The sequence below is a fragment of the Rhamphochromis longiceps genome, linkage group LG7, assembly GCF_057381845.1.
Source record: "Rhamphochromis longiceps isolate RC_006_pf linkage group LG7, R_longiceps_female_GT1.1, whole genome shotgun sequence".
Taxonomy (NCBI): Eukaryota; Metazoa; Chordata; class Actinopteri; order Cichliformes; family Cichlidae; genus Rhamphochromis; species Rhamphochromis longiceps.
Window position 1 is genome coordinate 49,751,830 of NC_140563.1, and position 15,589 is coordinate 49,767,418.

Consider the following 15,589-nt stretch of genomic DNA (forward strand, 5'->3'; position numbering starts at 1 on the left):
TATTTTTATCCCAATGCAACTGAGCCATAAAGCATTGTGCAACTGGGCAAGGCCGGAGGACATTTCAATCCACTCGATAAAAATCAAGACAGGCTGCTCAGCTTGTGGTCGATAAACACTTTACATTTGTCAGGCTGACAGAGTCATAAACAAGGCTTTCAGTCCAAAGTTGCATAACCTTAAAACAATTAAGACAAACGTGATAAACGTCACATGAATGCTGCAGTATTTCACTGCTAAATAACAGCGTGACACTCAGGCTGGTTTGATTTCATATTTTTATTTAAACTTCTATTTTCAAGGTAAACATTGCCACAAAAAGGACAGCTGTCATCATATTATATGCATTTATATATAAAGCCAGTTTTCCCGTCTGGGAATAATCAAAGTATAGTACCATTGCTTTTTAATAGTAGTCATTTCAGCACTACTGCACTTTACATTTTGGGATGGTGAATATATATAAAAACAATATACATGAAAATAAATAACAATAAGTCCCTACTTAAACATGAAATAACGTAACCGGTTAAGGAGACAACGGTAATTATGCACAACAGGACAGGAGGTTTAATGGCCGTCCCCGGTTTAAGTATTTGCCTTGGGTTAGCATCAGGAAAAAAATGCTAATGACAAAAACAGGGTATGGAATAAATGAGCTGCAAGCAACAACGAAATCAGACGAATTAAAGAGTGATGCAGAGTGCTTATATCATCCGGGGACTGAAATTTAATTAAGCTGTACTTGAACGTGGGGGGTGGGGAGGGATATTAAACAGCCGGCAACACTGTAACTCCTGCATACTGATGATGACAACAGAGTTTTCTCTCTCTTCATTTCTTCAATTCAAAAGCGCAAATGTGTCAAAAGCTGTTGTACACTGAGAACAATGTACGCCAAAAGAAAAGAAAAACAGTTTATGAGATAATCGCGTGTAAAATCAACAATAATAGGACATTTGAAGATGAGTGGCAGGTGTTGAGTCACAGCAGGTTTTTAGTATTCAGTGCAGAAGTAAATGGATGTTCATCAGAGCAGTGTAACACGTGTCTGCATGTTTTAAGTGACCTATTGGGAGAACGAGGTTGTGCTGCATGAAAAAGAAACACCATCCTCTACAAGGTTGAGGCACTTTCAAAGCAGCGTGAACATACTATAAAGGGTAATGCATACACACCTACCCAGAACACACACACACACACACACACACACCCACCCACACCCACGTGCCGTCAGTTCCTTTTTCTGTACTGAACAGAGATGGAGACGCGCAATCTGCTGCAACGTGTCCTTCAGCCGGAGTCCATGCTGAACAGCTCGATCCCGTGTGGGCTCCAGTGGAGGCCGACTCCAGAGTTGAAGACCAGCGACCACACGTAGGGGATGAAGAAGTCCTCTGGCTGGTCCTCCTCCACATACTTGAACTTGAGCTCTGGGAATTTCTATTCACAGAAAACACCGGGCGAGAGAAAAGTAGGATGAGCAAGTCATAAAAAAGAAAATGCTGATGCAGAAATGTTTCCGCACAGAGTCTTTTCAAAGAAGATATTTTAACTTATCAGATCGGCAGTTTTTACGCAGTATGAACTCGACGCTGAAACTGCAGTTCCTCCAGTGGTCAGTGGACGCTCACTTTACATTCTCATGTTAAAAGCTACTTTCAGCTGCTCTGTTTTTCATGAGGGGGGTTCTTATATAGTGCCTTTATACTCTATTGCAGCATTCAGATGCTTTATAATACATGTATGTAGTTTATAGTTTGTCACATTCACCCATGCATTCATGCAAATACTTGTTTCTACATCTAATCTAACATTCACAATCTGAAGAATGCATTGGGAGCAACTCAGACTTCAGTATCTTGTAAAAGGCTTCTTTGACATGCAGACTGGAGAAGCCAGGTCACCAAAATTCCAATTAGCAGATGACCTGCTCTACCTCTTAAATCACATGGCGCAACATTATCCCTATAAATTCCCAGTAAGTAAACATGTTCAGAGCCTGGTAAGAAATAAATGTTTTTGGAAATAGCTAGCTCTATTATTAGCACTAATTAAAAGTTAACTGTGTTGGTGAATGTAGCTTGCTAACTGATCTCACTCTTGTCCAAATATGGTCACTTTTGTCTCCAAAAAAACCGAAGACGCTGAGCTGAATTGCTTCATAAACCAACAGGTGGGGTCACGGTGGCTACATCTATCTTTTATATGCAGTTTATGCTTTAAAAAAAACAAGACCTGAAGCAGCGTATTAGAGCTGCGCTACAATAACGTGGTATTTGTTGTTTTTTTTCTTCTGTGGATTGCCAAACACAGCTCACTGAAATAAAGTCCTTTTTTTTGGAGCTGGCTGTTGAATGAATGAATTACTTTCACATGAAGCAGAAAAGCTGTGCTACTCAAATCACTGTTAGTACCGTGAAATATGAGGAAGACCTCTTTGAAACCTTGACACTTCGCAGCAGTTTGTGAAGTGGGAAGAAGTTTTGCAAGCGTTCCTGGTTTGGTCAGGAAAAGTCTTCTTTTTATTTTTCCTATAAAGAGGAAACATTATCTGCACTTGGGGGAACTTCTCCACTTTGGGCTGACATGCTGTCTTTAGAAATAGCACAAAAATAAAATTCAATTGCAGCTCTGTTTAGTTTCATATCATCTATTTTTATATCATATCATCAGTGCACCCCAGGGCAGCTGTGGCTACAACGTAGCTTGCCATTGCCAGTGTGTGAATGTGTGTGTGAATGGGTGAATGACTGAATGTAGTGTAAAGCGCTTTGGGGTCCTTAGGGACTGAGTAAAGCGCTATATAAATGCAGGCCATTTACCATTTTTAATTGGTGCCCTTTTTAACCTCTCACCATAATAAAAAGTAAAACTGAACCTTTCAACCTTTCAATGAAAACGAATTTTAAGAATTTAAAAGTCACAAATTAACAGATCGATATCTGACAAATTGAATGTTTTGTGTAATCAGTTATCATCTTGAACACCAGCTTTTTCCAAACCTTCTGGAAGCCCACCAACCAGACCAGACCAGACCAGACCAGACCAAAGCATGCATGAGCCAGCCCACCTGACAGCAGGTAGGCAGCCGGGGAAGCACATCAATAATACATAATGGTACCTCATTATATCCTTCTGTCTGCACATGCATGTATGTGCACACACGCGGCCAGTAATCAGTCTGTGGTGAAAGACAGATGCTGTGAGCCTTTATTTGATGGTCTGAGTCCAGTCTTTTCAATCCTGATTGGCTCCATTCAAGGCCTCACTATCGGTATCACAATGACACAGACCGAGGGGCTGTGGGGTCACAGGCCATATGCCAGGTTACTGAGGCTAAACTGTACACACACACACCACTCCCATTGTTGATGGCCAGACACAATGCAGGAACTGTATTATCTGAGTGGCATGGGTGTGTAGGTGACTCCCTCGTAGCATAACGACTCATCCGGCGTTCACATGACCTTGTTGGTGACAGTTGCTCCACACATTCAGGCCTTTACTTGTAAGCTTAGAGGAAGAAATACAGCCTTTAATTTTTCATTTTGATTGAAAATAGTTTTCTTCAGCAGTGTCGTGTTTACAAGCATGAACAGACGGCAGCCGAGCAGATTAATACCCTGCAGCAACCACCGTGATATATGAAAACATATGAAGCACAACCAGTTGTGCTATTAGGCAATTAGGTTAATCAAAGCATAAACCAGCAGACACAGCTATGTCAACATAGGTTTGAAACAACACATGTTACAGCATCAGCATTAACCTATTCTTACTCGTAAAGCATTATGTGTACATGCGCAATCAATGTTAACACCTCTAAAACGAATCCTCTATATGAGCAAAATACGGCATAAGCGCCTTTTTTCATAGAAACCAGACACACATAAGACACTGAGGCTACTTTGGTAAACGCTTGCTTAAACACTCTGAATATAAGTAGTTCTCCATCATGAGCCCTGAACACAGCAGTCACAGTTTAAAGAAAAAGGTAAAGAAACTCAGAGCTAAAGCACAAGCACACAAATGGTATTTACTCTAGCATTACTATACGGATTTGCATGCTTTATATCTGTATAAATACAGATATGAGTGGCTTCACTTCAGTATTAAACCCATAATTTATCATTTTCATGGCCTCATTGAAAGAATCTAAATTATTATTCATGGGAAACGCAGAAACATCACCAATCATATTATAATTAGATCTTTACAAATCTCTGGCGTGCTTTTAGTATTGACACGCTAACATTATCACTACTTCAAAAATGGGTGCCACTGATGCAAAGGAATTCCTCTGTAATTATAGGAATAGCTCGGCATCCAATCTGTGTTTCTTGATATGGATGCGAGGATCAATACCAGACTCGTGCTTGTACTTTAAATCTAAAATTATAGTTAGCCATCTAGCTTAGATTAGAGTTTGTCCCAAGCTCAATAATAAACACTTACAGAGGAGAAGTTGCTGTTTTACAGTGATATCTCTGGTGGACAATCGCAATAACTCGACATGAATCTGGCACAAACAAAGCCCTAAATATGTCTTACTATAACACACAAATCTCCACCTGTGTGTTTGTTTGTTTCTTCGGCTGCCAACTCCTCCTACGCAATCAGGAGTTGAGCAACAAAACTTGGCACACAGGTACGTCTTAGGCCCCTGAAAGCACTTATCTATATCATATCAGACATGACATCCCATCTTGCCTAGTAACCACCTAGCAATAGGCTAGAATTACAGTTTTTAGCATGCAGGCATCTATAAAAAGCATCCTTACACTCCTATAGTTTAATTTCGACACCGTGGGAACTTAAAGTCCCGCACGCTCACATGACCAATTTCCCTAAATTTCACAAAGCCAGAAGAGGGAAAAATGACCCAGAATCCCAACGGCCGCCTTCTTCTTCTTACATCTATGTTCGAGAGCCCCACCAGGGTAATTGCCTTGCATATTGCAAGGCAATGGCAAGTGCCTCACAGCAAAAATGTTGCTTTCAGGCTTGAGTGAATTCTGGGGAAAAAATAACATAAAAATAAAATCAGAGCATCTCCAGACTGCCACATCCAGTAACTAATATTATCTCTGTCCCTTATTCTGTTCATACTGTCCCAGTACATATCTCCTCTGTCTCTCTGCTGACTTCCCCTCCCCTCCCCTTCTCTGTTTTGTTCTCAGTCTGACTGCTGGCTGGGGCCCACTTGGCCCGGGCTCATATCAGTTAGTTATGGGTCCTGGCGGGTCAGGCCCTCGCCCCTGAACACAGACTGGCTGGCTGGCCTCATATCTTTACTTAGGACGCTGTGTTCCCTTTCCTCCACTGTGCTTTCGCTGACAGCGCTCGGCGGCCAGACACAGAAGAATGCGGCGAGGGAGCAAATAAGAACTTGATACACACAAACACACACATTTACATGCAGGTACACGCACAAACACTGAAAAGTCAGGTTTCGAAACGCTTTACAAATCCTTCACAAAAGTCGTGGGTTTTATATTCACATTCTGCTTTTTAGAGCCGTCCTTTGGGAAAGTTTAGTTCGTTTCATGGGTGTGTGATGTATCTGGAAGAACACCTTTAGTAATGTTAACTTTAGCAAGCACACTAGTTTGCTAACATAGCTCATGAGACTAGCTTGCATTTTGATCGTCCAAATATAAACAGGTTACATTATATCAATATTTTATTATGATATAAACTTTATATACATTTTTAAAAAACGATCAGTGGTGGAATTTAACTCTCGTTTGTCTCAAATAGTACGTTTGAGTTAAAAGTCAAAGTACTTATTTCAATCTCACATCACTTTATGCCTCTGTGACTTTCTCACAGAAAAATATTAATATACTGCGATCACCACAACTGTCTGAAAGCTTTAGCTAGTAATATTTATGGGCAATGTCCCATAGTGACAGCTGAAAATAAACTAAAAGGATATGATTCTTTTGTATGTTTCAGATAAAATGAAGGGTAAACTGATGTAGTAAATATCCTTCTGCTGATTAAATTTTTCTTTTTGGCAACATCATAATTTTCTTGACAGGGAAAGATATCCGAGGTGACACCAGATAGACTCCTAAGTAGGGCTGGGTATCGTCACTGATTTCTAGAATCGATTCAATTCCGATTCACAAGGTCCCGAATCGATTCGATTTAATTCGATTCGATTCGATTTGAATCTGGGAAATTTTGACAGTCAGAAATATTATAATTCAGATCAGTACATTTACATATTTTTGTATCTATTAAAAGGAAGCTGACACATGCAAGACTTTATCACAGGTGTGAGCATCACAGCAGAGGCCTTTGTGTCAAAGTAGCTGAGGATAAAACACAGAAAAACATGAAGGTGATTTTTCCTGGCCTGGGATTTTATAAAAATAATCTGCAGTACATCAAAAACGAAAGAAAACCATTAATCAACACATGAACATCACCTCTGAAGTTACAGCGGTTTTATTAGAGACACGGCTAAGCGTTTTGCATTTTGCTTAATTTTAAAAAGTTTAAATTTGTTCAATATTGAACGGCAGAAATTAGGTTTACTTTTCGGAAGTAAGTAAAAGGGAAAAAAAAACGTCGGCCGACAGCGCTGTAAACAACGGTAGACTTGTGCGTAACAAGCAAGCGAATAATGCAGAAAAGAGAGAGAGAGAGAGAGAGCTGTGCATGAAGTGTGATTTTTATACTGAAAAGTCAGCAAAAGTCAGAGGGAATTCATGACGATGTTTATGTGAAGCGTAGTTTGGATCTTCTTTTGCTGCTGGTTCGGTCAATATTGTTTGGAGAGAGATAAAACTAACAGCCATATGATCAGCGCAAAAAGGGCGTAAACACACAGCGCGGACCCGCGGATCAGAATCAGCGAGCTGTCGGCTTTCAGCCCCGACCGTCAGCTGAGAAAGGCGACATCTCACTGATTCTGATCCGCGCTGTGTGTTTACGTCTTTGTGCAGAAGCCGTGTACCTGCTCTCATTTACTGTCTTAGCTGTTTGGTGGTTGTTGAAATTTTGTGAGGTTTCACCAGAGATTCTGGCATTTCGGGCAAAATAAATTAATATTAAAAAATCGATTCAGGATTTTAATGAATCGATTTTACGTTACCCAAGCCAGAATCGATTTTAATCGATAAATCGATTATAAAAACCCACCCCTACTCCTAAGTCTTACTCTAAATGCTCAAACTGTATAAGACAGTTATTACAGATGATCAAATATGGCAAAAAGCCAGAATCAATAATCAATCAATAAATAAACAATAGCTCAACCTACAGATCTTGATGATTTTTTTTCTACATTTGCTCAAATCATGTTCAAGTATTGAGATCTGACAGGAGAGAACTGGTATATTTAAGAAATCGTCAGGGTGACCTTTCTTTCGACAGTGTTGAGCTGTTTTCATACATGAATTTCGGACATTTTCGGTGAAACTGGGTCAGTAGATTTTCCACAGCTATCCAATCCACCTCAGACATGCGTGCATTACTGGAAATACTTTGCAGGCTTTAAGCGAAGGAGCCTCCTGGACAGGATGAGAAGAAGCCGGGACGCATGACGGCGACTCACTAGCAGTGAATGCACTGGAAAAATATCTGTACCAGAGAGCTCGCAGACTAAAAGAGCAGCCAATCTCCGACCTAGAGAGCGGTGGACGTTTATCACACTGCGCTTCATTCGGTGAGCACTACAAAAGTTCAGGGCTGCAATGCATTTGTGAAAACTGCTTAATACTATTAACGCTTTGCAAAGTCCCGATTGCCCTAAGTTTGAGCTCTGAAGGCGGACTGTATTACACAAGTTAGGCATGGGCTTTCTGAATTTACTGCACACATCTGAAAGAGGATTTCTACATAGAAATGTATAGAAACTGTGTTGTCAGTGTGTGGGAAAGTAGTAATGGCTGCCATCAGGCCTCTTAAGCCCCAGGTACTGACTGACTAACAGCTGGTAACCCCCCTCCCCCTCCGTCTCTTCCTGAGAAGCCAGAGAGTCTGTAGGCTATCGCTGCTCAAAGAGGCAGATTTCAGCAGGAGAGGCTAAACAACACATTCCGCAGGCACTGCCTATAAGCACCACTCAGCCTCACACACCCTGAAACAACACACACACAAAGAATGAGAGGCAGGCAGCTGAGTGTTGAGGGTCATCCAAGGGGTACTTACCACCTTCAATCCTTTCTTTCAGTTAGCGCCTAATTTGCATGTCTACATTTTGCCCCGTTAAAAATCTGCATCCTCACTTATATGTTTCTATTTCAATAGATTAACTAGTGTCCATGCTATCTTTATGTCAGTGGTTTACCTGACAAGTGTCTGCAGTTCCCAACCAACCAATTTTGAAGTTATTATATTGGCGCCACGTACAGGCTGATACAGATTAACACTAAATGTGGATATTTTTTTTTTATTTAAAAAAAAATAATCTAAAAACGTAATTTTAAAGATCATTTTGCAACTAAAAATGTCCAAACATTTGCATGCAATAACAGTAAATTGTGTCTTAAGCATCAGTTATTTCAGTGGAGGACAGCTGGAGACCCGATGGGGTAGTAGTCAGTCCTGTTATGCCAAACACTTCTTGGAGGTCTGCTTGAAGACAGCTGTCTGGGTGCATGGCTAGCTGATACATTCGTCTGCACTCACCGCGTGCAAACCATCTGATGATAAAATTGATTTTGGTGGGATCCAAGCGGACACTAGCAGACCCACAGACATGGGAAGTATCATCTCCACCTAAGCCTCTGTTTTATGCTTGTTAACTCGCCTCCTGTCAACATAAATGGCTGAATTCTCACTGCGACTGCATAACTGAGCTGAAAAATAAATAACCACAAAAAAAGATGATATCTGAAAATAATGTCACCTTACTGATGATTTTATCAGTGTGCAAGAAGAACCATAGAATACAGTTTGGGAATGAAGTTTTATAGATATCCTTCCCCAGCTGCACTGCAACACCACAGTGGTGCTTTCAGCTTTCAGCAAGTGTTAACAAAATGTTCTGATCTTGGTTGTTAGTGTAGATATGGGTGCAACTTTAAGATTTAAAAATTGATGCACTCATTTACATGCAATGTTCACATGACCCGAGGGCAAGAAAAACTCCACAAAAAAAAAAAAAAAAAAAAAAAAAAAACCTCCACAAAATTTTTTTTTTTTTTTAGAAAGAGCGAGGAACAATCGCTTTTCCCGAACATTTCATTCATGTCGGCGCTCTCCGTGGAGCCACAACTGATTGAGACACCGATACTGCTTCATCGGAGTAATTGCCGACGTATCGACGATTCCACACAACATTAATCTAACCTATAGATTTTTACATTGGGGGGAAGCTGAATGAGCTCATAGGATGACGGGAGGCGAGAGGTGGAGAGACAGCTGTTTGTTTGAGAGATGGTGCCATCAAATGGTAGGGACTTTTCCCGGAAGACACATTGCCCAGATATACTTTTCACTTCACATCACCCTGTGGAGCTGGAAAGCACTCTGATGTGGAGTCAGCGTGAGACTCAAAAACACTTTTGCACAAAAACGTAGACTGCCATTTAGTCAGATGGTCATCAGCAGACATACACAAATGCAGGAGATGACACACACACACACACTAATGACCCACATTGACTTGTGCCACAGGTACAGCACTCTCGCTGAAGGACATGAGGGTTATCCACATGGCTCGGTGGGTAATTCTGTGAATTCATGGTCGCTACATTAGTGCTCTGATGAGCTCGCTGTGAGCACGGCAGAGAGAGAGAACATGGACTCATGGCCGCGCACCATCCCTCTTCCACAGACAAATGGCTTGCAGCCAACAGTCAAGTATATGGAACATGAAACACATGATAAAACATGCAATTAAGAGCTTCCGAGCTGCTGTGGAGACCGCTGGTTACATATTTCCTTACTGATTAATGGAGGAGCATTGGAAAGGGAAAGGGTTAGAGAACCCGCCAGGAGTGTTGGGTAACGAGGCATGGTGGCAGATTTATGTCTCCTTCGTCCCCTCCCCCCAATCTGATGTACCCATGACAAAGTGCCGTTAGCCGTCCCCCCATCCCATCTCCTTGAAATGTCATTACATGTTCACATGTAGCAGGTAAGCAGAAATGGAACGAAGATGGGCATTAATGCTAATGAGAACTGGGCTTTGGCCTTTTGTGTCCACTCCCAAAGGCCTCCTTCCATCATTCCATTGCCCGAGTCCATATCCCAATCCCAAACATCTCGATTGTTCAACTGGACTCTCTTCACATGCATAGAAATTTACCACTTCTTCTTCTTCTCTTTTTTAACCTTTTAGCAAAGCCCACATTTTATGACTCCTGCTTTCCACGCTCTTCCACTTTGTCTGTCGCCCCGCTGCCTGTGTGTCTGTGTGAGTGAATTACCTTCAGTCTGTCTTTTGGCAGTGCCTGGGCTCCTTTCATGATGACCTCCTGAACTCTCTCAACAGACAGGTCACTTCCAGCCTGCTCCAGACGCTGACTGAAGAAACCAATAACCTAAAGGTCAAACAGGAGGAAACAGCCAATCACAAACTTGCCATAGGGTCTTTTAGCTTGCCTTAAAGTGCTTTGAGGTGACCGTTGTTGTAATTTGGTGCTATAGAAATAAAATTTAATTGGACTGAATACAGTTGGAGTATTTAGGGGTAAACACAGAATTTAAATACAAATTACCACCAATACAGTGTCCTCAGTTTTTCATGTTTTGCCAGGAAAATGGGAAATAGGTGCAGTTATTTATTGAAATGTGCAAACATACATGGGAATATAGTATATAAGACAAAAGCACAGTTTGTATAATTCTTACAAGCTTGAAAATCAATATGTTGGTGCAAAAACTGTTATTTTATGCTTGTGAAACTACGCTATATCAGGCATTTTTTGTAGATTTAACTAAGGAAATGTGGGGGAATTGTGACAGGCTGCTAGTAACAGATTGTCTAAAGATATAATAAAAAAAAGGTTCTTTGCCAAGTTGTCTTCAAGCGTAGACACAAAATTAAGATGTCTCTTTTGTTTGAATGGTCATTGTTAAGTGTCTTAACAAAACATATGTGATAAAGCAGGCAGTGTCCAAAGCAAAATCCACTTTTTATCCAATAAAATAGAAGAAAATATAACTCGCTGATGAAATTTAACTCTTGTTGATTATCTCCTCAAAAATAAATGGTTATTTTAAAATATTTCTCGTCAGGTTTTGTGTTAATGCAGTTATTGATATCTTTGTTCCATTTTGTTCTACTTGTAAGTATAAATCAGCTGGTAGCATTAGCAAAAAATAAATAAATAAAAAATCAATATTCACTCTTGTCTGTGTTTCCTAATACACACACTCCATCACGACCCTCTCCAACTCTTCTAATCCCTGTTTGGAGCTGTCACATTAATATTTCAGCAGCCACACCCGATATGATGACACCGGGTGCAATATGAAGATCTAGGAACAAAATGGCATCATGCTACACGCGTAGGCCTGAGAGACCTCAGCTGTGTAAACAACAACAACACTGGTCAGTGTTCCAAAGGTGGTTTGAACATGACGTTAGAGGAATCTGTGCTGAACCTACAGTACGTCGACAGCTCGGTTTCATTTAAGGCAAAATATTGCCGCTTCCATAAACGGCCATTTAAACACGTGCATGGGCTGCCATGTTTCCTAGCAACAGTAACTCGCTTCTGTAAATGCTTCTTTATAAGGATACAGCACAGCACACACTATTCAGATAAACCAGCCACATTAAGGCACCTACCAAATATTATGTAGGACCAGAAAAAACAACTCGGATCTGCAGTATCAGCTACCGTGACATGAGCAGCAGATCCTTTAAGTCTTGTAAGTTGCAAGGTGGGGCCTACGTGGATCAGACTTGTTTTTCTAGCACATCCCAGATATGCTCAGTCAGATCGAGAACTGGGGAATTTGGAGACAGAGTTAGTACCTTGAAGTCTGTTGTTGTATTCTTTAAATCTTAAACAAGCACTGCGGTGGGGCAGGGGTGCGTTAGCCTGCTGAAATGGGTTACTGCCACCAGGGGATACTTTTGCTTACTTTTCTGAAAAGGTGTATGTAGTGTGCAACGTGTTAAAGTATGCAGTAGGTGTACATTCCACATGCCAGGGCTCAACCTCTTGCAGCGCATCATGGTCCAGATCATCACACACGCTTTCCATAATGCTCTTTTGGTGCCATTTCACCCCAGGTAAAGGTTGCCAATACATGCACAGGTCTCCTTAAAGCTTTTAACTGTAAACATAGATCTGCACGTCTGTGACTTTGCCTCAAACTGGAGCGGACATTGTGCGCAGATGCCCCGGGCACCTTCTCAGTTCAGAGTGCCACGTTAGCGCGACACTTCGAATAAACTGCAATCGTCCTTTCGATGGATGAGTCAGTCAGCTGACCTAAACCTAAGTTTCATTGATCGAGGGCTAAAAGGCAGAGAGACTTACAAACAAGCAGCAACTAAAGATGGCTGCAGTAAAGATGCAGCCGTGGACCACCCAGCATTTGGCACATATCCACGTGTTCCAAACCTCAGGCTTCAAGCATTAAAATAATCATTGTATTTATGATAGTGTATGTTTATCAAATTACACTTAAGCCTGTTAGAAGACAGACAAAAAGTGGCTATAATTGGAAGAATGAGTAGATTTAATTTTGGACTGGACTGGCTTGACTGGTGCCATTACAATGAGATGTTTAAAGAGTTGCAGCTGATCATAAATCGAGATGATTTGCAAAGCTGGGTGAATTCTGCTTATTGTCAGCGGAAAAAAACTTAGAAAATGTCAAAAACTTTTCATTTTAAATATGTAGTTCACTGGAATTAAAAATTATTCAATGCTTTCTGGGTTTAACCTCAAAGAAGAAATCTAAGAAAGTATTTTTTGTGTTTCCACTGCTCTTCTAAGTTTTTCCCTGAAGAAATGTTTGGTGTTCCTTAATTACAAAAAAAAAAAGAACTATTACAAATTCCCTTTAAAGCTCTTTTTTGTCAGAGCAACATTAAAAAATGCTTCTACAGGCAGTTTTGTTTCTCAGTGTGGGCTGTTTTAAAGATTTCAAGCACACCAGAGTTCATGCACTATGTGTGTCTACATCTATCTAATACTAATCTCTTCATTAACTCAGAAGTCCTCCCCCATATGGGCTTATTTTAGAAGAGCAAAAAAGCCGCCTCGCATCCTGAATAGCCTCGGGGAAACTGACTTAACCGAGGGATTCTACCTAGGCATGCCTCCCTCATACTTATGGATAACTGTAAAAGCCTGTGGCAATGTATGCAGCAACCCCCATCCTCTGCACACACACACTCATACCCACCAAAGCTTCCTTTCCCTTCTCTACGTGACTGTGAATGACAGATTTCTCGCGTCCCTTCTTACTTATACACCACGCATACTCATTGAATGTTTGAGATGTAATGTGCAGATACTTGACACCAGTGGACTGATTAATTCAATCATACTACTTAAGTCTTTCATTCTTTATTGCCTGACTGCAATCTTCTGGCCCGGCTTTTTCAACATTTCTGAGCAGACAAAGAGGACACTGCAGAAAAAACTGTCAGGCTTCTCTTAATTCACTTGTGATGCTTTGTGCGATTCCTAGTTTAAAAAAACCAAACAACAACCCTCAAACAGGCTGACCGTGTCGAGGTTCTGCATGATGTCCTGGAAGGACGGGTGCGTCCTGAACTGCTCAAAGAGCTCCCTCTTGTAGAGCAGTGCGTACACCAGGTTAGGGTTGTGGTGTAGAGAGTTGCACAGGCAAGAGTTGATGATTTCCAGCATCATGCGGATGACTTCCTCAATCACACTCAGGTCCTGGGCCTGGAGGGAGAGGGAGGATGTAAAGGTTAATTGGTTTCCCACTAGACTGGTTCCACTTATTATATTGTTTTTAAATGATTGTTTTCTGATAGAACGATCAGCAGGGGGTAACAGACAGATGGCAGAAATGGCAGCAGGGATCAGAGGAAGGACAAAAAAGTAAAGCATGAATGTCAGCCAAGGTCTTAGCAAGTGACAGAAGGGTGATCTTTTAAACCAGATATCAGGTCGTGTTGGCCTGTGTTTCCTTGTGTGGCAAAGACGGCAACTCAGTGACACGTGACAGTCAAAGACTATAAGAAGGACGGACAAAAAGATAAAGAGTTTTAAAGCGCCTGACATGATGGCGTTGTTTTCAGCGTTGTTTCAAACTAAGTAGGCTTCTCAACACATAAACCCAAAAAGTTCATAAATAAGGATTTCCCGATGTGAACATCAACACAAGAGATTGTTGGAGAAATGAACTGAAATCCCAAAGCAGCATCAAAAACAAGTTTGACATTTTAGAAAAATATGCACAGTTGCCCTTTGGTGAAGACAAGATTGATAACATGTAATATCTATGAAGGTTCAGACGACCTCCTCCCAGCTAGGAAAAGGATCTTTCTTCTCTCACTGTGTGACTCCAACTAGCTGTGGCGGCCAAATGGTCGCTCGGAGATCGAGCATGTTGCACCCTTGACCTCCAGTCTCCAAACAATGCCGGTCGGATTCTCAGACAGATTGACAAAGGTTTGCAAAATGACTGTTATTTAATTTACTAACGGAGCCAATTCGCTAACGTGTTGCAATCAGTCTGAGTCGGTCTCCCACAATGAGTGTAACTAGTCTGGGACACGTCTTTTTATAATTGTGGACTTGATTTTACCGGTTGTCAGCAGGTTCCCGTCATATTCCTAAGTAAAAGCTAAACTCTCTTATTTTGTTGTTAAATTAGCATCGTGCAGCACATACGTCACCATTTGAGAAAGAACTCTTGTTTCAGATCTACCAGCTTCTGACTGGATTCTCAATGTAGGTTGTCAATTCTGTTTAATTTGCATTTCTGCGCATGTAAACAGCATTAACCAGTGCATTATCATAAACTGACAGCATGTAATTGTCAACTTGTCCACATATCATCCCCATTTCGTGACTGCATTTTATTGCAGTTTTATGGCAGCTGACTGCAAGTGGTTGCAGACCTGGTCCCCATCTTTGAAGCAACAGTTTCAAAGCCAATAAGATTCCAGGTTCTTTGACTTATAGTTGATTTAATTGTGGTTGTTCCCACTATTACTGTGACTGCAGCAATATGATGTTCAATTTTAGTAGCTCCTTTTGCTCAAGAGCGGTGAAACACTATTTTTGTCCTTCCAAAGAAACAGTTCAACAAATAACCCCCTTTACAAAGGCAATCTGTTATTTTTACATTTTTGTTTTTGTGCAGATTAAACAAGAGACACAATCTGTGAGCTTGAGAGATGCGGGTGCAACAGAAATATTTTGTTGGCTTTGGAGACGGTCCAACTACCGCCTCCGTGTTTTCAGCCTTTATGATAATCTAGATAAGCTAGGAGAGCTAGCTGCTGACTAAAGCGTCACAGTGATCACATACGTATGACAGTGGTATTAATCTTAACATCCAACCATAAAAGTAAATAAAAAAAATTATATTTTATTATCCCTGCATTCAAAATGTTCATAATTAAGTGTACAAATGAAAAAGTCCTTAATTTTGTACTTAGCGCGAGTAGTGTGAAGCACTC

At 40.9% G+C, this 15,589-nt stretch overlaps 1 protein-coding gene across 6 annotated transcripts in view; it reads right to left on the minus strand.

Moving 5' to 3' along the window:
- Nucleotides 1–264: 264 nt before the first annotated feature.
- dym (dymeclin) overlaps nt 265–15,589 on the minus strand; it is a 63,883-nt gene continuing 48,558 nt past the window's right edge. For 5 of the 6 annotated variants that reach the window (XM_085414066.1, XM_085414064.1, XM_085414065.1 and 2 more), the window contains exons 15-17: nt 13,659–13,841; nt 10,392–10,505; nt 265–1,443 (exon numbers count right to left, since the gene is read on the minus strand). In XM_085414066.1, the coding sequence (XP_085270192.1) occupies nt 1,294–1,443; nt 10,392–10,505; nt 13,659–13,841 (447 nt within the window). In that variant the 3' untranslated portion in view covers nt 265–1,293. The remainder of the gene's footprint in view (nt 1,444–10,391; nt 10,506–13,658; nt 13,842–15,589) is intronic. The other variant, XM_085414068.1, reaches the window with a different exon arrangement.